Source organism: Pan troglodytes, chromosome 17 (genome assembly GCF_028858775.2).
Source record: "Pan troglodytes isolate AG18354 chromosome 17, NHGRI_mPanTro3-v2.0_pri, whole genome shotgun sequence".
In the NCBI taxonomy this organism is placed as follows: Eukaryota; Metazoa; Chordata; class Mammalia; order Primates; family Hominidae; genus Pan; species Pan troglodytes.
In genome coordinates, this window is record NC_072415.2 from 87,051,801 (window position 1) to 87,076,299 (window position 24,499).

The window sequence follows — 24,499 nt, forward strand, 5'->3', positions numbered from 1 at the left end:
CTATGCGGCCCCTGTCAGATGCCCTGTTAGGCTGAAGGGCACCCACGGCACCTATGCGGCCCCTGTCAGATGCCCTGTTAGGCTGAAGGGCACCCACGGCACCTGTGCGGCCCCTGTCAGATGCCCTGTTAGGCTGAAGGGCACCCACGGCACCTGTGCGGCCCCTGTCAGATCCCCTGTTAGGCTGAGCGGCACCCACGGCACCTATGCGGCCCCTGTCAGATCCCCTGTTAGGCTGAAGGGCACCCACGGCACCTATGCGGCCCCTGTCAGATGCCCTGTTAGGCTGAAGGGCACCCACGGCACCTATGCGGCCCCTGTCAGATGCCCTGTTAGGCTGAAGGGCACCCACGGCACCTATGCGGCCCCTGTCAGATGCCCTGTTAGGCTGAAGGGCACCCACGGCACCTATGCGGCCCCTGTCAGATCCCCTGTTAGGCTGAAGGGCACCCACGGCACCTGTGCGGCCCCTGTCAGATCCCCTGTTAGGCTGAGCGGCACCCACGGCACCTATGCGGCCCCTGTCAGATGCCCTGTTAGGCTGAGCGGCACCCACGGCACCTATGCGGCCCCTGTCAGATCCCCTGTTAGGCTGAAGGGCACCCACGGCACCTATGCGCGGATTGCTTTCTGCTCATCCGTTCACCCTTCCGGGGGCTTCTGGGTTGTTCCCACCTTTTGGCTGCAGTTCTGAGTCACCTTTGAAGTGACCCAGGCTCCCCTGAGCCGCGCTGATCTGATTTGGCCATGCCGTTCCCATGCCCTCGGGTGACTCGCAGAAGAGATGCCCGAACGCCCCACTCTCCTCTCCCCAGCAGCCTGAAGTGAAGCCGCCGAGGTGCCCTTATTCTTTGAAGGAAGCGCAGCACACGGCGTCGGGACGGTGCGGCTCTTTTGAAGGTCGAGGTGCATTTACATTTATGAGATGAGACGTACACAGTGTTAGGGTGCCTGGGCTGAGAAGTACAGCCCCGTGTCTGCCCCGCTCTCCTGTGAGTGGCCGGTTGCAGGGCCATGATCCGGGTCTGCAGTCCCTTCAGCAGCCCCTTGGCTCCCTCCTCGTTGACCCCACAGCCCCTGCTCACCACAAACCCGGCTCAGCTCAATTGTAGAAACGCACCACCTACTCCACGGCTTCCAGCGGTGCAGGAAATGCGACAAATGCAGGTGCCAGCGGATTTTAAGAGCAGCGTTTTGGGGGGTTTAAGAGCAGTGTTTTGGGGGGTTTAAGAGCAGTGTTTTGGGGATTTAAGAGCAGTGTTTTGGGGGGCTTAAGAGCAGTGTTTTGGGGGTTTAAGAGCAGTGTTTTGGGGGATTTAAGAGTAGTGTTTTGGGGGATTTAAGAGCAGTGTTTTGGGGGGTTTAAGAGCAGTGTTTTGGGGGTTTAAGAGCAGTGTTTTGGGGGGTTTAAGAGCAGTGTTTTGGGGGTTGAAGAGCAGTGTTTTTGGGGGGTTTAAGAGCAGTGTTTTGGGGGGTTTAAGAGCAGTGTTTTTGGGGGTATATTTTTCAATTTATGGGGAGTGGGCACTTATCATTCTGTCACACCTTATGATGAACAGGTTACCTGTTCCTAGGTGGGAGGAGCTGGGAGAAGATGCTAGGCCTTAAAGAAACAACAGGAGGAGGTGAGGGGAAGACGCAAGCTGGGTGGGGCACTTAGGGGGTGAAGGTGAACTCAAGTCACTTCACAGACCAGCCATGGGGGATGCTGAAGGGGGTGGCGCACCCTCAAGCCTTCCCGGAGGAGACCGCTGAGGGCCTGGGCCAGCCTCGCAACCTCCGCTTCCCCCGTCAACCCCATCAGAAGCTCTGAGCTGCGGCTCCAGGAACACTTGTGACGTATAAGGTCATCCTGAAAGTGAACTGATTGCTGAACTTCAGCTCTCTAGGACAGAAAGGGTTCCTGCTGTTTCGTTTAGGTTTTTTTTTTTTGAGACAGTCTCACTCTGTTGCCCAGGCTGAAATGCAGTAGTGTGATCTTGGCTCACTGCAACCTCGCTCCTGGGTTCAAGCGATTCTCATACCTCAGCCTCCCAAGTAGCTGGGATTACAGGCATGCACCACCATGCCCAGCTAATTTTTGTTCAGTGGAGACGAGCTTCACCATGTTGCCCAGGCTGGTCTTGAACTCCTGGCCTCAAGTAATCCACCCACCTTGGCCTCCCAAAGTGCTGGGATTACAGGTGTGAGCCACCGTGAGCCAGCACACATGGCCTGCTTAGTTTTTAGGACACACATTTAGTAATTCCCTGATATACTTTTAGTTGTACTCACTAAGGTTTAAAAAAAAGCCAAAACTGTGAACACTTTTGGTTATTCATTGAGATTTGTGTCTTCTGGGCCATCCCCAACCTGTTTCAAGTACCGCACTTTCTTTGTGGGTGATTAAAAGCGAGGAAGAGCTAGGAGGTCAGTTGCACTATAAAAGAAGAAATGGACACAGGGCCGCACCTTGTGAGGTAGACTCAGATGCTGGGGGGCATCCTGCAACCTGTGTTTTGCCAGCTAGAGATGAGGCCAGGACATTTCTGCAAAGTTTTTGGCTAATTTGGAGCTGAATACCTGGGACAGCTGAAGAATTAAAAAAAGACCTGATTTTTAAAAACTAATATTTTCTATTGTTTAGAAAAATAATACATGCTCATATGAAGATATCCCATGAAATAAGAAAGTTTGTGGAAAAATTCTACCACCGAAGGATGACCCTGGTTTACACTTTGATGAGCACATTGTTAGATCTGGCTTCGTGCAAAAACACAGACAAAATATGCAAATGCCGTTAAAAGTGATCATACTAGACACACTGTTTTCTTCATCTGAGTTTTCTTGTTTTACTCAACAGTGTCGGGGCCTCTTCCTATCAGTAGAGCTTTTTCATCACGATTCATAGAGCAACAACAACAACAAAATGACAAACTTTTGCTTGGTAAATAAAAATAACTTGCTGAAAAGTTTTTAAAATCATGGGAGGAAGACCACGGGTGGCCATTTATTTGTAAAAGAAATTCCTTTTTCCATTAGGCTGTTTGATTGCATGATTTTTGAAGAATTATTTTCCTCAACCTGCGATAATACCCATCACCAGCAGGCGGAGCTCCTGCGCACAGCACCCAGGCTGCTGCCCGCCGCCTGTTTCTCTCCAGAAATCAGGAAGAGGGTTTTTTTTGTTTTTTTTTTTTCCCCTGCTTTCCAATTTGTTTTAAGGCCTGGGGAGCTGGGCGTTCTGACACTGGGAAGCAGTAACAGATGAGTTGCCGCCCGATGCATCTGATGATCAGCGGCTGCAGGGCCAAGGCATTTCTTGGCAGCATCATTTCCACTCGGATTTTATTAAAGGAGATACGTTGATGGAGTCACTCTCTCTCAGAAGAAATGTTTACAATTAATTTGAAAAAAGATTAATATTCACGGGTGCCTGGAGTTTTGTGGTTGGTAAAAAAAAGAGTTCAAGCTCTTAGTTCTTTGTCTGAGAGAGGAATTTAATTGCTTCCCTGAATCAACGATCATAAGGTCAATACGTGAAGACCTAGTGAGTTTATGGCTCTGAGCCTGTCCGGGTCCCCGCCCACCCGGTTCCCACTCACCTGGTCCCCGCCCACAGGGTCCCCGCCCACCCGGTTCCCACTCACAGGGTCCCCGCTCACTGTCCCGGACCCTGAAGCTCATCTCAGCCTCCAGGTGGGACCATGCAGGGCTGGGGCTTGGGGGTTCCTCGCCTGCCATCCCAGGCTGGGGTGTGCCCGCGTTTCTCTTCCGGAGGCGAGTAAATCACTAGATACACGGGTGTAGATACACCTACCCAGAAGATCGGCCCAGCGTAGCCTGACAGTCTCCAGCCACTCCGCAGCAGTCCACGGCAGCTAATGAGCCTGCCAGGGACCCACGCTGCAGTTTTAACAGATGGGCGAGGTATTGGAGGTCTCTACTCCTATTTCACATGGAATCCTTTTGGAGACACAAGGAGAAGTGTGCATTCTTAGAACTTGGATGACTTACTTAAGAAAATGCCCGTAAGAGGCCAGGCACGGTGGCTCACACCTGTAATCCCAGAACTTTGGGAGGCCAAGGCGGTTGGATCACCTGAGATCAGGAGTTTGAGACCTGCCTGGCCAACGTGGCAAAACCCCCTCTCTACTAAAATACGAGAATTAGCTGGGCGTGGTGGCGGACACCTGTAATCCCAGCTACTTGGGAGGCTGAGGCAGGAGAATCACCTGAACCTGGGAGGCGGAGGTTGCAGTGAGCCGAGATCAAGCCACTGCACTCCGGCCTGGGTGACAAAGTGAGACTTCATCTCAAAAAAAAAAAAAAGAAAAAAGAAAAAAAGCCTGTAAGAAAGTTCCTGCTCATCTACACCCTCCCCTCACGATAGTGTTCTTACTGACACAGCCCCATGTTGGAACGTCTTCTAACTATCATTAGAGATGACCTGCCTCCTTTCAGATCACACGTATTAACACAGTACATCTTGTTTCCCCATTTGTATTGATTATGTGCCAGTTTTGGGGAAATGGGTCAAATAACTGAGTGTTGACAACATCTGCCCCATTTTCCCACCTGATGGGATGGAGCACAGGAAGTTGGCTCCATGTGGAGTTGCCGCCTGGAGACCTCTGGCCTCTCGTAAACCTGGAATGGTGTGTTCTCATGGAGGCAACCACGGCAGGGTCCCATGCACCTGGCTTTCTCCACCTGGGCCTCCCATTAGGGCCTTTGCTACAGAGATGCACCCATCAGCACTTGGCTGTGGAGCCTTAGCAAGCACCTGTTCTTCCCTCTGTCGTGTGGTCCGTGATGTCATTGCAGAATGACACGTTAGAAAAATGTCTCTCTGTTAATGTATCTCAATATGCCCAGAGAGCAGCATCTACCATCCAGTGGCTAAATGCAGTAGGGATTTCCTTATGGGCATTGTCTTAATCAAGTAAGTGGTCCAAGTTCTAGGAATGTACATTTTTTCCCTGTGTCCCCAAAAGGATTCAATGCAAAGCCAGAATAGAGAAAGCAAGCCGTCTTGGTTTTAAAACACGAGGTGTGATCGTAAACCAGAAATATCACTCAGCACTGCTCCCACGTCACCACTCGTTTTACAGATTTGAATATTGAGATGCACAGAGGTTCAGGGAGCTGCTCGCAGAGGCTGCTAGCTGTCTAGGGCTTGAACTTTAGACTGCATGCCAAGCGAGACTCTTGTGGAGTGAACGTAGGATGAGAGGCTCACGTTACCCACCTGAAAGTCAGCGGCCTATGGGGAAATTCACTGGCTAGTCATAGGAGAAAGGGAAAAGGGAAGGGAGAAGAACGGAGTTTTAAATTGTATTTTATTACAAGAATTTGTAGACTTACCTTGTAGTAAGTTATGAAGCTATTGACTAGAACTAACAGTGTGCTCATAGACGAGAAAAATAAACTAGTATCTGTAGACAAAGTCAATGACATATGCCAGTTAGTGTCTAGGGAATGAGGGAAGCTTCAATTGCTGCTGTTTACCAAAATAATTGGGAACTAATTTTCTAGTAAACACTGATGGATACAATAAATGCAAGTGTAGTTAATGAGATGAGATTTTTCAATTTTCTCTGTCATTTTAAAAGATGCATTTCTATGTAATTAAAACAAAGGACCCATCAGTTCCTCCTTTCAGTGGAGAGTGATGCCTCAGGACTGACAGATGGCATCGTCTGGACTGTCCTATTTTGTCTATGTGACTGAAAACCAACCAACCAACATATCTCCTGGTCCTTATTCCTTTAATTTCCAGGTTGCACGTGGCGGGTTTTTGCACACATCCACAAAGTGGCATTTGGGACCTCTGCTGTTCATTTCGACGGTTTCACCAGTGGCCCTGAGAGTGAAGGGCAAATGAATTTGCTTTTTACTCTTTTTACCTCCCAGAGTAATATTTGATTCTTCTGGCACTCTCAGGAAGTGCAGATACCAGAGAGCTCAGAAGTTAATCTGAAAAAACTCAGAGACAGAGAGCTCAGGGATGAATCTGTGTGGCCTGTTCAGAACCACAGAAGATAGTGGTGTCACTGTTTTTCTGAGCTGCCATGATAAGAAAGAACAGAGGTATATTTGATATAATTTTTTTCTTGTGAAAGTGATAATATGCTTCTTCAGCATATTTTTTGAATTAGGAATCATAATATGTAGTTCTAGATGAAATAGATGCACCTTTTCTGCCATTTTCCCTGCATCACACTTTTGTGGCTCACAGAGATCCTTGACATCCCCAGAAACCTTGTTTAAGTGATTAAATGATCCTCCTTAAAGATGCTCAAAGGAGACAGTCACCTACGTAGCATCTTCCTTTCTCTCCAGGGATCTTCTGTTTCAATGCGTGCGTATTTTCTACCTAAAAACCGGTAGGAGTGGTAAACAGCAGACCCCCTGCAAACTATCCGAAGCTTAGGGTCATGGTATCTGTTTCCCATGGAAACTGGCCCAGCAGCTAAAACAGGCACCAATGAAATCAGTATTATTGGACAGAAGTCTGCAAGGCTGGAGATGAGACGACACATCCGACTGTAAATGGTGGGCCGTGGTGTCTCCCCTTTTCTTACTCCCATCCCCCTGACTTCATAATGCTCTGGCAATTCCGAGAAATCACAGAACACTGTGGTTCTCTTTTCAATACTAGTTAAATACTAGTTACAATACTAGTTAAATAATAGCTTCCTCTGAAAAAAAGCACATATATATATATATATGTGTTCCCCCCTACCCCCGCCGCCGCAAGGAAGCTATTATTCAATTTCTGGTCAAACAGCTCCTACCATGCCTCAGGAGAGTATGTTAGATTTTTTTTTAAAAGCAAGATCAGGGCATTTTAGATTTTGCAGTTTGGAGAGAATTCTTTTCTGTCTGAATGACAGATGCAGTTTTTCCTGTGTTTTTGCCCTTTGCCGGGTTGAAGATTATGTTTATTCCTGAATCATCGGCTCGCACGAGTTAATGAAAGTCACGGGCATTTACTTTCTTTACAGAAAACTGTGCACCATCCAGAATAGCGGGCTTTTCTCTATGTCTGAAAAAATTCACAGACAAGCCTTTCGTTCTGATGCAGATTTCAGGTAACCTGAGGCTGTTACCTCAGCTCCTTGCAGAGGATGCAGCTCCTTGCAGATACTGGGAGTGAGAGCGCTGCAGGGTGGCGGCCGCTGGCACCCATGGCTTGTGTGTGTGGTTTCCCTTCTGGTGCCCTACTCGGGAGGTTGTTGCTTTGCCCCATGACAGGAAGGATCAGCGTTTCTCCTCTTAGCAAACTGTGAGGCTGGATGCAGAGATTCAGATACTGCTTTTGTAGATGTGGTCGGGGCATATCTGGTTGTGTTTTCTCTCCCATGTTTCATGGGGAAGTGAAGCTCCCTTGGCCTCCTTTGGGGGCCTTTGCCTCTGTCCGCTGGTGATACAGGGGTTGGTATCAGAGACCTCTTGGCACGAAACCTTGTGGGACCCACATTGGGGCTCAGGCTCTGGGCACAGAAGGATACAACAAGTCAAAGGTCAGCAGCCTGTGCTTCTACCATTAAGTAAACCCTTTCAGTGGCTGCATTTTTCTGATCTGGGTTTAACCTCAAAGAGGAAGAGCTTTGACACCGGGTTCCAGCTTCCTCATCCTGGTGAGTGTGCCGAAGAGGGAGAAGCAACGGAGGTGGACAAATGGCACCTGTCAGAGGCGAAAGCTGCTGTCAGATTGGCGAGGAAGTCCTTAAAATGGTTGTGTGCTTTCCGCCGGGTGGCTGTGCCATGGCCTCTCTGGTTGGCACCTTGATGGCAGCCTGCCCCCAGGTACCATGTTGCCATGGCGTCTCCATGCAGAAGCACACCCTTCATGACCACAGCTCCGGGAAGCAGGGTCTCTGTTCCTTGTCCCGAGAGACCCACGGAAAAAATTCCTCTTCCTCATGGCAAGAGGGACTCCTCTCCCACGGGGGAGGCTCAGAGACGTCTGTTTCCCAAACGCAGATGACTCGGAGCTGATGGCCAGAGAGTGAAGTTCTAGTCCAGCTGCCCCAACCATGGGGCTTTTGAGGCTTGATTGCCATTTCCTTCCGAGAATGGTGGGAGCAGGGATTGATATGAGCTTCACCGCTCTGATTTTCATTTTACAGTTTCGGAAACTAAGGCCCCAGCACAGAAACACAGAGGACCCAAAGCTACAGCCTTGAGCGGCAGAGGGGCCAGGGCCAGCAGGGCTTTTAGAGCCAGCGCTGCCCTCCCCAGCAGCTCTGAGGGTGGCCAGGCCTCTTCCAGAATAGCACGAGTGTGGAGTGGCACTGGGGCAGGGTTGTGATGACACCAATGTTTTCAGAGGACGAGGCTCCTGTGGGGCATTTGCATTGCTTTTCTTGCTTGATCAGCACAACGTTCCAAAGCATCTGCAGGACAGGTGACGCTTTTGCCACCGTTGCTGTTTTACAGGAGAGGGAAGGAAGCTCAGAGAAGACAGACACCTGCCCCAGGTCCACGGCTATGACGCAGTGCCATGAGACCTGAGCCAAGCATTTTTGGTTCTCACTCCTGTGCTTTCCCATGGCACAAAATGCTTTGCTTCCTAAACGCCAGTGTGCTGGGTGATGGTGGATTCAGAGGCAGGGCAGGTCTTTCCAGAAGCCTCCATGGGCGCCAAGGCTGAGGGGTGGACAGTGTCCTCCAAGTCAGGCCAGGAGCACAAGGGTCTGTGAGAAAGAGGCAGAAAGGACGTCCGAGGACTCGGAGATAGTGGCTGCTGGAAGCCCAGAGCAGAGCTGGAAGCCCAGAGCAGCCCCTTCCTGCTCAGGTCAGTGTCCTGGGCCCCAGGCCGAGCTTGGAGGAGCTGGCACCGTTGGTGGGGCCGAGAGGAGCCGCCCTGCCCGGGGCCACCTTTCCAGCTGCACCACAGGCGCCCTCACTCCAGCCTCCAGTGCAGGCCCAGCACCGGGTTCCAGGGACCTGCAGCACAGGATGGACAGGCAGGCGGGCAGGCAGGGGCTGAGCAGACAGAGGAACTGCAGAGAACAGTGGGTCCACTTCCCAAGCAGCCATTCCCCATCGTGTGTGTTGCTCCTCTCCCCTCAGAATCCTTGCTTCCCCAGCTTGCTTTTGGGTTCTCGCATGTCGCAGTATTCCCCTACTGTGCTCCCGCTGCCCGCCTTCCAGTCCTCAAAGAAAAGAGCCCTGTCAGCCCCGAGAGCACCGGTGTCTCTGGGAGTCAGGGAGCTCGGAGCAGGGTCCCGTGCTGGAGGGGGCACCGCAGCACGGGAGCCAGGCTGTTCTTTGCCTTGTTGCCTATTTCATAGCTGGGGTGTCTCCCTTACCCTCCTGGTGTGTTTGCACAGAGAGGGAGAGGGAAGAGGAAGAGAGAGACACGAAGAGGGAGGGAGAGAGGGGGAAGCAGACAGACAGAGAGACGGGGGGGAGAGGACACAGGGTGAGGTGGACCCAGGCGGAGGCCCTCTGTTCCGTTCAGCTTAGGGCGTGAGCGCCGTGGGCGTTTGTCAGCCGCAGGGCAGGGAGTTCTTGGTTCCGACTCTGCTGGTTCCTGGCACTGCTCAGCCTGAGCCTTCCACCCAGCTGCTTCTGTCTCCGTTGGGAGCTGACTTCAAGGGTCCTTTGTCAAGGAATCCCTGCATTTTAAAATCCCTCTGTATTTTAAAACCATCTAGTGCCTCCAGCCTTGCAATTCCTTCCTCCGTGGCTGGTGCCCTCACAGCCACTTTCTTGCAATAATAAAGCATCCCAAAGTACCGGAGGAAGACATTCCAACTCAAAAGCTCCTTCTCAGGGATGAGAGAGGGAAGCTCCTCGCTTATTCTTCCACTCAATATGCAAATGGCGTGGGATTGCCACCGTCTGCGGGCAGGGGCACCCCTGGGGGCTCTCAGACCAGCCCGCCTGCACCCTCTGTGTGCACCTCCTGCAGAGATGGCCTCTGTGAGCCAGGCGTCACCGGCCCCTGCTCAGGGGGCTGGAGGGAGAAGTTGAGGCCTCCAGCACGCAGCCCTGGGAGGGTTCTGTGTCCATTAACAGCAACGCTGGGAGCCCACACAGCCTGCCCAGGCTTTAGTTTCAACTTACGCTTATCTTCATTTTCCCCTCATTCCATAGACATGTGAATACCACACACACACCCACACAAACACACACACACACACACCCCTACTGCTTTTCCTATCTGGACCAGAATGGGGTGTCCACAAGTGCACAAGTGCTGAGCACAAGGAGCTGAGTCCTGGAAGCCTGCAGACTTATAACCACCTTTCCATGTGTGCCCTGGAGTGTGAGCCTCAGGCAGCCACGTGGACAAGGCGTTGTGTAGAGGATTTACTTATCTTTGGCCAGGATTTTAAAGGTATATGCAAAACCTGTCTAGGATGAAACTGTGGAGAACAGAAGGGCTGCTTTTCCCCGCTAAATAATTTTTTTTAGAAGAGGAATGAAGCATTCTGTTGAGTTTCTTACTATGATCTGGATACCAAAGCCTGGGACTCTCATCCTCTCCACTCTGCTTGGCAACACGGGGTTTCTGGCAGAGGCTCCATCTCTCTGTGGCCAGGGTCCACTGAGGACAGCTTGCCTCTCGTGGAGCAGGGAACGGGGTAGGGGCCAAGCTGCTACCTGCCAGCGCGTCACACACTGGGTGCTGTGCCACCCTTAGCTCACCCCTCCCACACATCAGATATTCCTGCACACACAGTTAAAATCCTCTTCGCCAGCACTGCTCTCCAGGGTGGGGCCGGCAGGGTCGGTGCCTCCCAGGCAGGGGCTGGTGCATGCAGCCCCATCTTGGTCACAGTGAAGCCCAGGTGGCTGCAGCCCCAGTGCACCCCAGAGAAGAGGCCTCCCAGAAGGACGGGGGACCCTCAGAAACTACCTGTGGGTAGTGGTGATGTTTTCTATCACCAAGAGAGCCCTCGAAAACCAAGTGCGGCTTCACAACCAGGACACGATTCAAGTTAAACACAGACTCTCAGGATGGGCTTCCAAACCACCGAGACCCCCTCAGGGTGCATGGTTGCCTCCACCCCTGTGGCTTCAGGAAGAAATCCTTCTCCCCAGCCGCGGCCGCCAGTCACTCCAAGTCCCACGACCACCGTGGGGCTCTCACCTGGCCCTTGTCTGGCCCCGGCTCCCCCAGGGCCCTTCTGCCCCCAAGCCCTGGCTTCCTCTGCTGCACTTCCAGCCACTGCCTGGACTGGCCATCCCAGGGCCAGCAGGCACATCCTCATTCCTCATAAACCCACTCCTGGCCCGCGGCGGTGCAGCCCTGTACAGCCAGGCACTAGCATGATGTCTGACATGCAGCCACACCTGGCGGATGCTTCCCCTTCAGGGCCTCCAAGTTTTGGCATCCACAGGCGTCCTGTCCCCCGTGCTCCTGTGCTCCTTGCTGAGTGTAAATGGTCCCCCCTTGCCGGCCTCTGAAGAGGGGTACCCCAGCTCTCCCTCAAACTTGGTGCTCCATTGAGCACAGCTGTGAAATGTTCTCGCTATTTAAGTACTTGAGCAGATGTTTCCAATCTTTTGCATATTCCCATGCTTAAAAAGCCAGGTGCCAAGGTGCAGACGGTGGTGGCTTGGGTCTGGAAGGGGGCCTGGTGGATGCAGGTTTGCGGTGACCACTCCTAGTGTGCAAACGGCAGCCCTGCTCACGGTGACGGCAGTGCCAGCTCTGGGCTTGTCCCCTTCCCCTTCTCCTCCTGGCTGTCCTCTTCTTTGTGAGTGCTCCTGGCACCTATGTGCTTTGAGAAGCCGTGGCAGCCACACAAGGAGAAGAGGACAGGCCACAGTGATAGCCCACTTCCTATGCAGAGCCCAGCTGAGCTCAGGTGAGGACAGAGCCCAGAGAGACCAGACGTCCCAAGGACACTCATCGTTTAGAGCTCAATTCAACCCATGTTTAGTGAGTGCTAAATGTCTGCTAGGCACTAGTTTTCAAAGCAAACTCGGGTATGCACGTGGCCATAGACCAGGCCAGCCCTCAAGACCAGAGCCACTCCCGGGCCCCTGCACGCGCTTCAGGCCTCGGCAAAGTGAGGCAGATTCTCACCAAGGCTGCCCATCATCCTGAGCTGACAGCCATGCCCTTTGCAGACGATTCCCTCCAAGGATTGAAAGGCAGGTCCTCCATGCCCCTCCTGGGCATTTGTCTCTTTCTGCAGCTGCTTTTCCCTGGGGGAGGCCTGCCTCCCTGCTTTCACGGCCTCACAGATGCCCCGGAGGCTGGGGGTGGGACCCTGGCAGTGACACTGCCTGCCCCGAGGGACAGTGGCTGAGAGCTCAGGCAAGGGCAGGTCACCCCTGGCCCCGATGGGTGAGGACCCGCCGGCGTCTTACCTTGTACATGTTGCACAGCCCAGGCTGGCTGCGGGCATGAGAGGGCAGAGGGCTCCGGCCCGGCTTTAGCCAGGGTACCTGCCGGGGGACACAGAGTGGGCTGCGTGAGTCCGGGTGGGCGCCGCCGGCAGTGCCCCAAAGTCCTCCAGCAAATCTCCTCTAGAGCTGGCTTGGCAAGAACCCAGAGTGAGGAGGAGTGAGCGGGGGGTGGAGGATGAAGGACGACAGGGAGAGAAGAAGGCATGTGGAGATGATGGATGATGGACGGAACAGCAAGAGGTGATGGGAGGTCAGAGGGCAGGCATGCGCCCCGAAGGACTCAGGAAATCGAGAGCAAAAGGAAAGTTTAGGGAAGAATTCTCTCCTCCGAAGTCTATTCTGAGGCCCTGTATCAAACAATGGGACCAAGCGTTCTTAATATGGCAGCAGGCACCAGCTGTGAAAGATTTCTAGGATCCAGTGCAGAAGGCCTTTCCCGGTCTGGAGCAAAGTGCACTAAAAGGGTTTTTTGACGTCTACCATGGAATGGATAAATTTTACATTCCACTTTACTTGCAGAGTTGTATTTTTTCTTTTATAGCAAGTGTGTTATCTTCTGCATTGGATTTACAGGTTGAAACTTTTTCTGCTCTGTGAAGGTTCAGTGAACCGAGGACAGACCTTTTCCGATTTTCTGCAGAGCACGAGGAAATAATTTTTAGGAGCAATACTGTTCAAAATCACTTTAGCCAATTACTTAAAGTTGATTTTCTTGCTGACATTCTTCCTTGGTACTGGTGAAGGTTAGGAATTTAACATAAGCAGGAAGTTAATCTTCCTCGGCAGGAGCAGGAGCTACGCATTCACCTGAGCTCTGTGGCTACAAATCTTCCTAAGTAGCATTAGCTTGTAACTTAATGTATTATCTTTGTCAGTTACACGAGAGTATCTGCTATATCAACGAACTTTAAGGGCTGCAGTTGAAAGACTATTATTATAGGACCAAGGTAAGTGCCCTGCAAGAAATGTCTATTTCTTGACTATCAGCTACAGCAAAATGAAGACAGAGAGAGAAGAGAAAGAGGAGACTTACAGTGGTCAAGAGATGAAATCAGTGTAACAGGTTTCAGGAGATGTATTGGCTGCAGATGAAATGGATTCTTTTAACCAGGTTAGCAGCTGAGTATGCATGAGAATAGAGTAGTTCCGACACTGAAGAATGTGGGAGCATTCTAGAAGTATTATGGAAAGTGAACACACCGGGGTTTTCAGAGGCAAATCTGTGGTGAGTGTGTGCTTAGCTGTACGTCTCCTGATGGATTCTCCCTGCATGAGAGAGGCTATTTCTAGGTTAGCAGGAATTTCTGGTGACTTTAATTCATGATATTAAAGGTAAGTAAATTGAGTATTCACTTTAGAGGATGTCTCCGTGGATAAGCCTGCGGGAGTTGCTGTGTTGATGACACTTGGCTGTCCTCATAAGCAGTGACTCCCATCAGCTGGTGTCCATGAGCGTGAGCAAGTGTACGCTATCTACAGAGCCAACAAGTGAAGAACTTTCCATTTATTTTCCCTCCATCTCCTACAATGGCTCTTCTTCACAAAGAAGATCATCACTGTGAGGCATGTTCTCGTGGCTCTGGTGGGCTGGTGTGAAGCCCCTCTACTGACTCCCCGTCTACTCATGGGGAAGGCAGGTGGCTGGGGTAGCCATAAGACATCCCATTGATGGTTTTCAGGAAATGCAACCTGTAACCCCGGCTGCCTGCCACTCCCGGAGCCAGGAAGAGGGAGGACAAATGCAAGGGCCAAAGACGAAAGGCAAGAATAGCCTCTTAGGAGAAATTGTGTGTGCTAAGCCCACTTGTATGGGGCTCCCTCAAGAGAGTTCAGTGTTCTTTAGCTGTTTCTTTTTTACTACGTTTCTATGAAGTAGGATGATTTCAGAGCATTAAGAGTGTGCTGATAGCCATAAAGGAAAAAACTTTTAAAAACATTGAATCAGGGTTTGATGGGAAATGTCCACACTTCTTAAATTTGTATCAATATCTAAGTGATTTTCATGAGTGCTATTGTGTGTTTTTTTCTAAGGATGATCTATTCCCTCAGATGTCAAGCCAAGCTCCTAATTCACCGATCAGAATTGCCTGTTATCAAATGTCCAGACTTTTTATCAAAGGAAAATCAACGATGAGAGAAATGAGTGCTTTAAAATGCAAATGAGTTTAAAGGGAGGAGATGAGTTAAGACGAGGGTCTGATGGGACATGAAAGGCAGGACCGCATCCAAGCCAATCACTTATCTTTACTCGTTTCTAATTTCTCAAAGACCCCAAGTTTCAGCTTCATCTCATACACTCATTATCATCTTTCAGAGAGCCAGCACCATCCCCTCATTTCAGTGTCTCAAGGTTCCCGTGACCCCCGTTGTGTGTGAGCTCCCGGGGGGCCCTGTGGGCACTGGCACCCATGTGCACGTTCATTCAGGAAATGCTGGTGGGGCGGGCTGTGTCCGTGACAGCACCTGCCAGTGGGGTCTGCTCAGCGTCCACCCTCCCTAACATTTGCGGGATGATGCTTTGAGAGAAACACAAGAAACTTCAGGCAGAATCAGAATAGTCACCATAGAAAGACCAGAACACCGAACTGTCAGGGGAGAGAAGACAGTAAAATGTCTCTGTGTAGTAAAAGCAGATGAGTGAGCAACTGTGACCTTCCCACACAGAAGGGCAGGAGCTCGGGTGCTCACACTTACCTGCCAGCTGTGTCACCAGGCCACGAAAATGCCGGCAACACAGCACACTGACGTGGTGGGGGCAACCAAAAACGACAAATTAAAGAAGTTCGCATGCAATTAGTACACTGTCCTTGGTCTGTTAAACTGTTTAATGAATGCATAAAAAGGCAGAAAAATATATAAAGCCAAAAGCTCATAATAAAATTAAATCATGATACAACCACCACAGGCAATTACCATCAAATACATTCCCATGATTTACAAATGTATCGCTTATACAGAGGAAGTTGCAAAATCACTGCCAGTACAGACACATCCAGTCTAATTAACTATCGTCTATTCATACAACAGCGACAACTGCAGCTCCTGAGACCACAGAAGGACACAGTGGGCAGCTGGTGACTGAGCCAGGGTAGCCTCCGATCAATAACTGATCAGAGTAATGAGACTTCGAGAGGAATGCCTATAAGAAATCTCAAAAGGTATTTGTTTGGGTGCAGAAACAAATGCACCCTCCACATTTGGATTTTCTCTAGAAGAATCTGTGGCCAAATCTCTTATCCAATGGAGGTACTGAGTGGCTGGATCAGTTACCACCCAAGCTCACGATGAATGAGATTGAATTTGGTTCTGTGTGCACACTGGGCTCTGGGGAGGGAGGACACCCCTGTGTGTTGCTGCTGCCCTCCGTGCTGTCTACTGTATCCTTCATGTGTCTCCAAATGGTACACGCCCCATGGGATTACAGAACACAGCTACAGAATTAGGATCTCATGGTAACAATGAGGAATTAGGTTACTGTAGAACTAAAATATGTTTAATGAAATTAAAATGCAATGGAAAAAAAATCAGGCAACAGAACATTCTGATGAATTTACAGGACTGATTATATCCCACAGCACTGAATGACAAACAGTTCTTCTCCATACAGTCGCAATTAGAGGCATAGAAGTCATACTGAATGCTGAATAGAAGAACGCTGAGAAGAGCAGGTTATAAATGAAGGTTTTCACGTAAAACAGAAAAATAGACAAAATCATCGGTAAGAAGCTAGCTTTCGAAAACCTCCCTAAAAGTACACGGCACGGAGAAGTGGGGTACTGCGATGTCCTGGCTGCTTTCTGCTTTGGGAACTATCCAAGTGGCACATCACCATGTCCAGCTTAGGTGTCTTGTGAAACCTTACTTCCTCCACATAAAAAGGGAGGAACGGTTTCCAAAGCTAATGTTTCCAGGCTCTGCCTCGTGACACTCAAGTGGCCTCAGATATGAGCACTGGCACAGAGTGATGCTGGAGAGGTCCCTTGGAGAGAAGCTGCTGGGCCAAGCACACGCCAATCTTGGCCCTAAGTGCTCACCCATTCCTCATGTGACCCTGACATTCCAGGGAACTGGGAAACCTGTTCCTTAAAGGCAACAACAGTCCTTTCTTTCCTCTCACAACAAAGGAGCATGTTCTCCGTGAATGCACTTTTCATTTACGGCTCTCAAAAGAATATGCCTTCTCAAGGAATTTTTAATGCACTTTTCTTGAATGTCAGCTCCCAGCAACACAAGCGTGGGTGTTGTTAGGGCATTCCCGGGCTGGGGGGCGGTGGCTCCCACATGTGGTGCCAGCGGCCATGTGCCCTCAAGGGGAGGGAGGAAGAGCACAGGAGGGTGGGAGGAGGACAAACAGCCCCTTTTATAGGGTCATGGGGGGGCTCCACTCAGAGTCTGGCAGGAATCTGCCGGGAAAACCTCGTTCTAGATGGGGAGAAGCAGAACTGTGTGTGGGGCAGGCCGCCATGGTCCTGAGAGACAGGGCCCGGGCCTTCCACTGCTCCTGTTTGCACACCTCTTCGGCCTATCCCAAGGACCTTCCTAGCATATAAAAACGGGGGCTCTCCTGATTTGTAAACAGAACAACAAATAAAAATAAAAACAAAACCAAAAATTCCTCCATGGCAGCCCACACCAATGAATACCCCAGATTTTTAGGGCCATTGTGGGTCTGTAGCTGGGTATAGAGAGAGTTAAGCTTTCATCTCCCATGTTTACAACACTTTGTGATAAAATAGTTGAGTGGAGCAATCACATCCCCACTGCGTGCGCTCCCCCGGGATGCCCCACAGCTGCTCTATGATCACATGTGCAAATGTTATTATTTTTTTTGCCTTTGGCATCAAAGGGCAAGCCTGTTCATTAAAAAATCTTCTATATTCAACACTCCATAGTGAAAAGAATGGATACTTCAAAATTCCTAAAGCAATCATCTGAAAATTATCTTTTTATTTTTAAAATTTTTGAAAGTGTTTTGATTTTTATGGGTCCTTGATAATTGGCCAGCCCTGTTTTGCAAAGAGATGGACTATTTCTGAGACTAGAATGTTTTCTTTGAAAATATTGAAGAGTATAAGAGATTTAAGACAATAAAGGCTGTAATCTTACCATAAAGGAAGAAAAACATCTATGTGTGTCAATATCGTTTTGAGATAAAGTCACAATGATTGATATCAATGCTTTCACCATTTTATTTCAACTTAAACCAGTGTCACTCACATGAAGCTTATTTTATAATACATATTATCCAGTGATTTCATCTTTTCTGCACAGTTTAAGTACATTTTTTTTTCTGTACCTTGAAGTAAGCAGAATAGTTCAAGCTTTCAAAACTGGTGATGCTGTATGCGTGAGGGATGCTTACATAATAGCAACGCTTTATTGGGCAACCCGAATCCATACATGTCTGGTGTGGTTTGACAGCTGGGCTTGAAAAAGTGCTTCCAGTTGAAATTAGCATTAGAAATCGGTTGGAACACCAACATTTCAGGGTGAGGGAGGACTGCCACAAAGGAAAAGAACATGTCTACAAATGCACTGAAAGAACTAGCCAGAATATGAATTCCATTAGTATCTAAGACACACAAAATGTCATTTACAAATAAGTCACGGCAAGTGTCACAACCTGAAATCTCAACTCAGACAGATGGTAGAGATGTTAACAGTTGCCTGAAACTTCGATGTGCTTTTACGCCCACGGGAAAGGTAAAACTGACATTTGTGTTTCTCTTCAACAATTTCATGATCAATAAAGAATTGCAGTTGGAGACTAAAGCAAATTCTAGAAACTCCTTAACTCCAAGTTGCCCTATGGTTTTTATGATTGCGTGTTATCAGAATGAGGCGCTCTGTTCCACACTTTATTCAAAAGCCTTTTATGCTCCCACAAGGCCTTCCGGAATTCCAGAATCAGCCCTGCACACAGGCAGAAAAACAGCTTCATCTTACAGGTTGTGTGAGAACACCGAATAAACTAGGGACTTTTTTGGGAAAAACTTCTTTCTCTCCAAAATTACACAACCACCAAACACTCTAAACATCACGTAAAATACTGCATCTGCAATCTGAATGGCACTCAGGGACCAGCGCTTTGATGAACCAGCAGCCACAGGTTCTCCACTGACAATCAACTGCAGAAACCACTCCTAGACTCTGGACCCCATAGCAGAGTTTTTTTTTGTAATACATTTTTATCCACAGAACATTTGCTTTGGAATAAAGAAACTTCTAAGACTCTGTATGCAAATTAATGGAATCACAAGATAATAAAGCTTTGATTCATAGACACTCATTTATCCCTCCCCCCTTCCACTTCTCAGACCACAGAGAACGTTTGCTCAAGGCAGATTTAAATTGAGGAGTTTGTTCAAAAGTCTTCCTCGACCTCAATCCTATGATTGTCGCAGAGCAACATGAAGCTAGCAGCACTGACTCCAGGAAAAAACGAGCATAACCCAGTGCTGAACCCCAGCGTGTGGGCTGCAGAGGCAACATCAGTCATCAAGTCCGCAAGCACACACCACCAGAGACCCTGAGAATGTGGCTCTCTTTCTGCAACGCCCATGTCCAGGCACCCTTAGAGATCCAGAATTCAGCATGTCCTTACATTCCTGAGCCACACCCCGGCCACCATCCCTTGTGAGGAAAAGAGGGGGTGAGTTAAACGAAAACATCCTAAGCAGCCACTCGGGCCCACACTCTTGGGCTCATATGCATTCTCCAGCACGGAACGAGACCTTAGACAGCAAGAGGCTACGTGCCAGTTCTTCCTCTAATGGCTGAGTTCACCTACTGATTTCTCCTTTGCTTTTTCCATTTAAACTAAAGCTCCTCTACTCCTCAGAGCTCACCTTGCCAGAGCCCCGCTTGGGCGCACCCCTGTCACCGCCAAAGAAGCGCCCGATGGAGTCAAGGATGCCCGTGTCTCTGTGCCTTGGGAGGAAGCCATGCCTGGCATGGTCCATGGTACTTGCTGTGGCCAGGTACTTGGATCCGTGCCTCTGGGAGGGTCTCTTCTGTGACGCCATCACATCCAGGCTCTCGGAGGTGGCTGCACCGTCTTCTTGGATGGTCTGGAGCTCGTCGGACTCAGAGGGCCTGTCTTTGAAGGTGTTGTCCTCCCTCCCTGGGGCATCTCGGGAAAAGAGGCGGATCAAGTGGGGGCGGCTCCCTGGGTCAGCTGGGTGGGCATCCTGCCAGGCATTCTTTGGGTCCGCTGTGCGCTTGGAGTCAGTCACCGCTGTGTCCTGAGAGGAGGTCCCATTGTTCTGGTTCGCATCTGCCTCTCCTGCAAACAACAATGAGATATGAATACGGGCCTGTGCAAAGCTGAGCACCGGACAAAGCAGCTTTCTCTGAGGGGTCTTGACCTAGCTGTCTCCTATAAAACCCACAGAATATGTGCAGTCCTCATAAAGCCTAGGATGCAGCTAACCTGGATGGAGCAGCCTTATTGCAGCTCTGTGTTTCAGAAGGCTCTGGGAATTCCTCAGTTACTCGAGATTTGGCACCCAGGGTAAAATGCACCCAGGCTTCCCGATGAAGTCATCTGAGCATGCAGAGCAGCCACATCAGCGTTTCTTCCTGGGTGCTGCCATGGCTGCTCCCGGAGAGCCCAGATGTGCAGGCACCTTGATGGGACATTGACTGTTTAAAAGGCCACTGGTGGATAAGTTAAATATGCAAGCAGCATTTATTTGACAAAAGGTGTTTTTAGTTTTCTTGGTAGAAACAAAACTTGCCACATCTTTTTGCAATTCACGCATGAAAGAAGTGGGGCATTTAGAATTTTTTCAATCTCAGATTCCACAAGAGGCCTCTCGCAATAGAGAATTGCTTATTCAGGACATTTTGACTTGGCTTCTCCTCTGGAAGCAGAAACAATTAGAAATCTGAAGTGGGATTGAGATATTTCATGTTGTATACCAGCATCTCATAGCTTTCTCCAAAAAATACCACATTTCTGTCACAAAGGGCAATGAATCCATTTTGCTTTCAAGTTAGAGTGTTAGGTTTAAATAAATATCATTTAGTTAGTTTCCTCTCCAAACTCTATTACTTATCTACAGAAAACAGGATTCACTCACATATTCCTGTAATACCAGTCATCCATCTATCTCTCTATCCATTCATCCATCCATCCACATAACAGTCCATTTACCCATCCATCCATCCATACACACACCCACCTACCCATCCATCCATCCATGCATCCATCCATCCCCCATCCACTCATCCATCCATTCACCCATCCACCCACCCCTCCATCTATCCACTCATCCATCCATCCACTCATGCATCCATCCATCCACATATCAGTCCATTTACTCATCCATCCATCTATCCATCCATCCATACACATACCCACCTACCCATCCATCCATCCATCCCCCATCCACTCATCCATCCACCCACCCACCATCTATCCACTCATGCATGCATGCATCCATCAATTCATCCATTCGTCATCCATCCATCCACATATCAGTCCATTTACCCATCCATCCATCTATCCATCCATACATACACACACCCACCTACCCATCCATCTATCCATCCCCCATCCAGTCATCCATCCATTCATCCATCCACCCACCCCTCCATCTATCCACTCATCCATCCATCCATCCATCCATCCACATATCAGTCCATTTACCCATTTATCCATCTATCCATCCATTCCATCCATCCCCCATCCACTCATACATCCATTCATCCATCCATCCACCCCTCCATCTATCCACTCATCCATCCATCCATCCACATATCAGTCCATTTACCCATTTATCCATCTATCCATCCATCCATCCATATGTCCACCCATCCATCCATCCAACCCATTTATCCATCTATCCATCCATCCATACATATATCCACCCACCCATCCATCCACTCATCCATCTACCCATCCATCTATCCACTCATGCATCCATCCATCCACATATCAGTCCATTTACCCACTCATCCATCTATCCATCCATCCATACATATATCCACCCATCCATCCATCCACCTATCCATCCATCCATCCATCCATCCATCCATCCATCCATCCACTCATCCATCCATCCATCCACTCATGCATCCATCCATCCACATGTCAGTCCATTTACCCATTCATTCATCTATACATCCATACATACATACATCCACCCATCCATCCAATCATCCATCCATCCACCCATCCATCCACCCCCCATTCACTCATCCATCCATCCACTCATCCATCCAATCATCCATCCATCCACCCATCCATTCACTCATCCATCCATCCACCCATCCATCCACTCATCCATCCATCATCCATCCATCATCCATCCATCCATCCATCCACTCATGTATTCATCCATTTACCTACCTGTTCATCCATCCATCTATCCATCCATCCATCCATCCATCCATCCATCCACTCATGTATCCATCCATTTACCTACCTGTTCATCCATCCATCCATCCATCCATCCATCCATCCATCCATCCATTATTTATGAGTACCAAATAGGTGTAATGTACCATTCTAAATATATGAGTTACAGTGATTGTAATTCACGAGGTCCTTGTCCTCGTGAAACCTACATTCTAGTGGGGAAAGCAGGTGAAAATGTATGTTATGGATTGAATAGTATCCCTCCAAATGATATGTCCATGTCCTAACTTCTGTACCTGTGAGTGTGACCTTATTTGGAAATAGATCTTTGCAGGTGCAATCAAGTGAAGATGAGGTCATTCTGCAGTAGGGTGGGCCCTACTCCAATCACTGGTGTCCTTGTAAGAAGAGAGCAGTTTGGACACAGGCACAGATGCACAGGGAAGAGGTGTGAAGACGGAGGCGGAGCCTGGAGGGGTGCATCTACAAACCTCAGAACACCAAGCACTTCTGGCACCACCAGGAGTAAGAGACATGGAGCAAATTCTCCTGTAGAGCCTTCGGGGGAAGCAGGGCTCTGCAGACATCTCAACTTGAGCTTTCTGGCCGTCACAATGGTCACAGAAGAATTCCTGTAGTTTGAAGCCCCCAGCATATGGTAATTTGTCTTGGCAGCCCCAACTCATGCAATGTGCAACTTCACATCAGGCAAGAGAACAGGAAAGCAGAGAGGGCTTGGGTCAGCAGGAAGGTCCTTGCGGAAATGACAGGACAAGATGAGAGTCTGGGCCCTGCGAGGACTTGGGGAAGTTGGGGAGGGTGCTTCTGGCAGAGGGGAAGGCAGCCCCCACTGGAAGCCTGCGCGGAATCGGCTCCCAGTGGCGGAAGCAGCAGGAGAGCGGCCATGCTGGTTCTGGGTCCAGGAGGATGGCCGGGCTGAGAACCTCCCAGGCCAGGCAGTAACCTGGGAGGCAGGAGGGCCTGTGCAGGGAACTGACCATCTGTGAGCAACAGCAGGGGTATCACAGCCTTGATGGCTGTGAACAGACTGTGGAAAGGGCAGAGCAGGCAGCTATGTGGCGAGAAGACAGGGCTTGGTTTGGGGAGCAGCGGGGCCTGGGGAGGGAAGATTCTAGTGGACGGCCTCTGTGGAGGGATATGACGGAGATGGTGGTACCCAGAGGCCGGGGGCACCTTGGCTTCCATCCTGAGCAATTGGGAGAGGGACAGGGACTGGGAGTCTGGCTGGGACACTAAGGAAAGAAAGGTCTCTGGCCTGGGGTGGGGGAGTGGGGAGAGTGGCTGCAGGCGGCCTGGTTGGGGAAGGTGTAGACAGGGAACCAGCGAACAGTTGAGAATGCATGCCTGCCAAGCGACCAAGAGTGAGCAGTGGACAGATATTCTTCTACGTCGGTTTCCACAAAGGACCTCTTTCAGTAACTGCCCTGGGGTCCCCGTGACCCCTCCAGTTTCCCTGACTTGCTAGGAGAGCTCCCGGGACTTAGGATATGGTCCTGTCACTGCTATGACTCATTGCAATGAGAGGTGCATGGCGAAGTCCAGGAACCCCTCCTTAGAGTCACATGGGAGGCTGAATTTCCCAGCACATGCTGTGACCCCATGTGTGACATGTTGTCTGTTAGGGAGGCTCGTTAGAGACCCTTCCCAGGGCTTTACTCGGGGCTGGTCTCATAGGCTGCCTCGCTTGGTGCCACCAAGATTCCAGCCTCCAGAGGAAAGGCGCTGTTCTGCACAGACCATGTGGTGCTCACAGCTGTTCCGGCACAGCGAACTGCCTTCCTGGTTAGGGCACGGTGGGTGGGAGCACTCTGGAAACCCGCATTCCCAGACCACACCCCGGGACCTAGCTCACCACAGGCCTGCCTAAGAGTGGACGGCTCCAGGCTGCAGTGTGAACTCTTTTCTGCACAATTACTAAGAGGCAGGAAAGTCATAAAGACGTTGGTGAGGAAAAGATGTTTCTCATGTGGTTTGGTTCACACTAAAAATACTTTGAGGGCATTTCTTCACGTGGACTGAGAAGACACTTAACTTGGGGGATGTTAAGTTGTTAAACTAAATGTCTGGAAGAGTGTTGTCTTCTGAGAAAGAGTCCTCCACCCTCCGCTCCGTACAGCCTTGGTATCAGCAGCTCTGAAGATGAAGCCGTAGGAGCAGCCTCTCGGGTGGAAGATTCTACGTCTCTTGGCAGCAGCTCTCAGGGAGAGTGGGGCTGACACATTTCCCACCTGAGTTAAGTTTGTACTTGGTAAGGTTAGGTGACCCCCGCTCTGGTGCACACACACCCACATGTACACACACACACGCAAACAGGCAGAGCACCACCAGAATTGGAACCCAGGTTCAGCAATTCTTGTAGAAACTTTAAATAAAAATGCAATTGCCTCTTGCATTAATAGCACTATTGACTAAGCCAGATGACAGCCTGCTAGCCTCCCAGGTGGCTGACCTTGGGCGATGCTGTAGATAAAACAATGCCTGTGAAGATGCACCTTTTTTTTTTTTTTTTTGAGATGGAGTCTCACTGTGTCGCCCAGGTTGGAGTGTGATGGCACAATCTCAGCTCACCGCAACCTCCGCCTCCCGGGTTCACGCCATTCTCCTGCGTCAGCCTCCCAAGTAGCTGGGATTACAGGCGCCTGCCACTGGGCCCAGCTAATTTTTTGTATTTTTAGTAGAGACTGGGTTTCACTATGTTGGCCAGGCTGGTCTCGAACTCCTGAGCTCGTGATCCACCCGCCTCGGCCCCGCAAA

The 24,499-nt window shown here is 49.9% G+C and overlaps 1 protein-coding gene across 5 annotated transcripts in view; it reads right to left on the reverse strand.

The window, feature by feature from the left end:
- Nucleotides 1–24,499, reverse strand: part of MBP (myelin basic protein) — a 156,549-nt gene that overhangs the window by 20,109 nt on the left and 111,941 nt on the right. For 2 of the 5 annotated variants that reach the window (XM_016933209.3, XM_016933208.3), the window contains exons 3-4: nt 19,209–19,645; nt 12,322–12,399 (exon numbers count right to left, since the gene is read on the reverse strand). In XM_016933209.3, coding sequence (XP_016788698.1) covers nt 12,322–12,399; nt 19,209–19,645 — 515 coding nt within the window. 5 annotated transcript variants of the gene reach the window in all.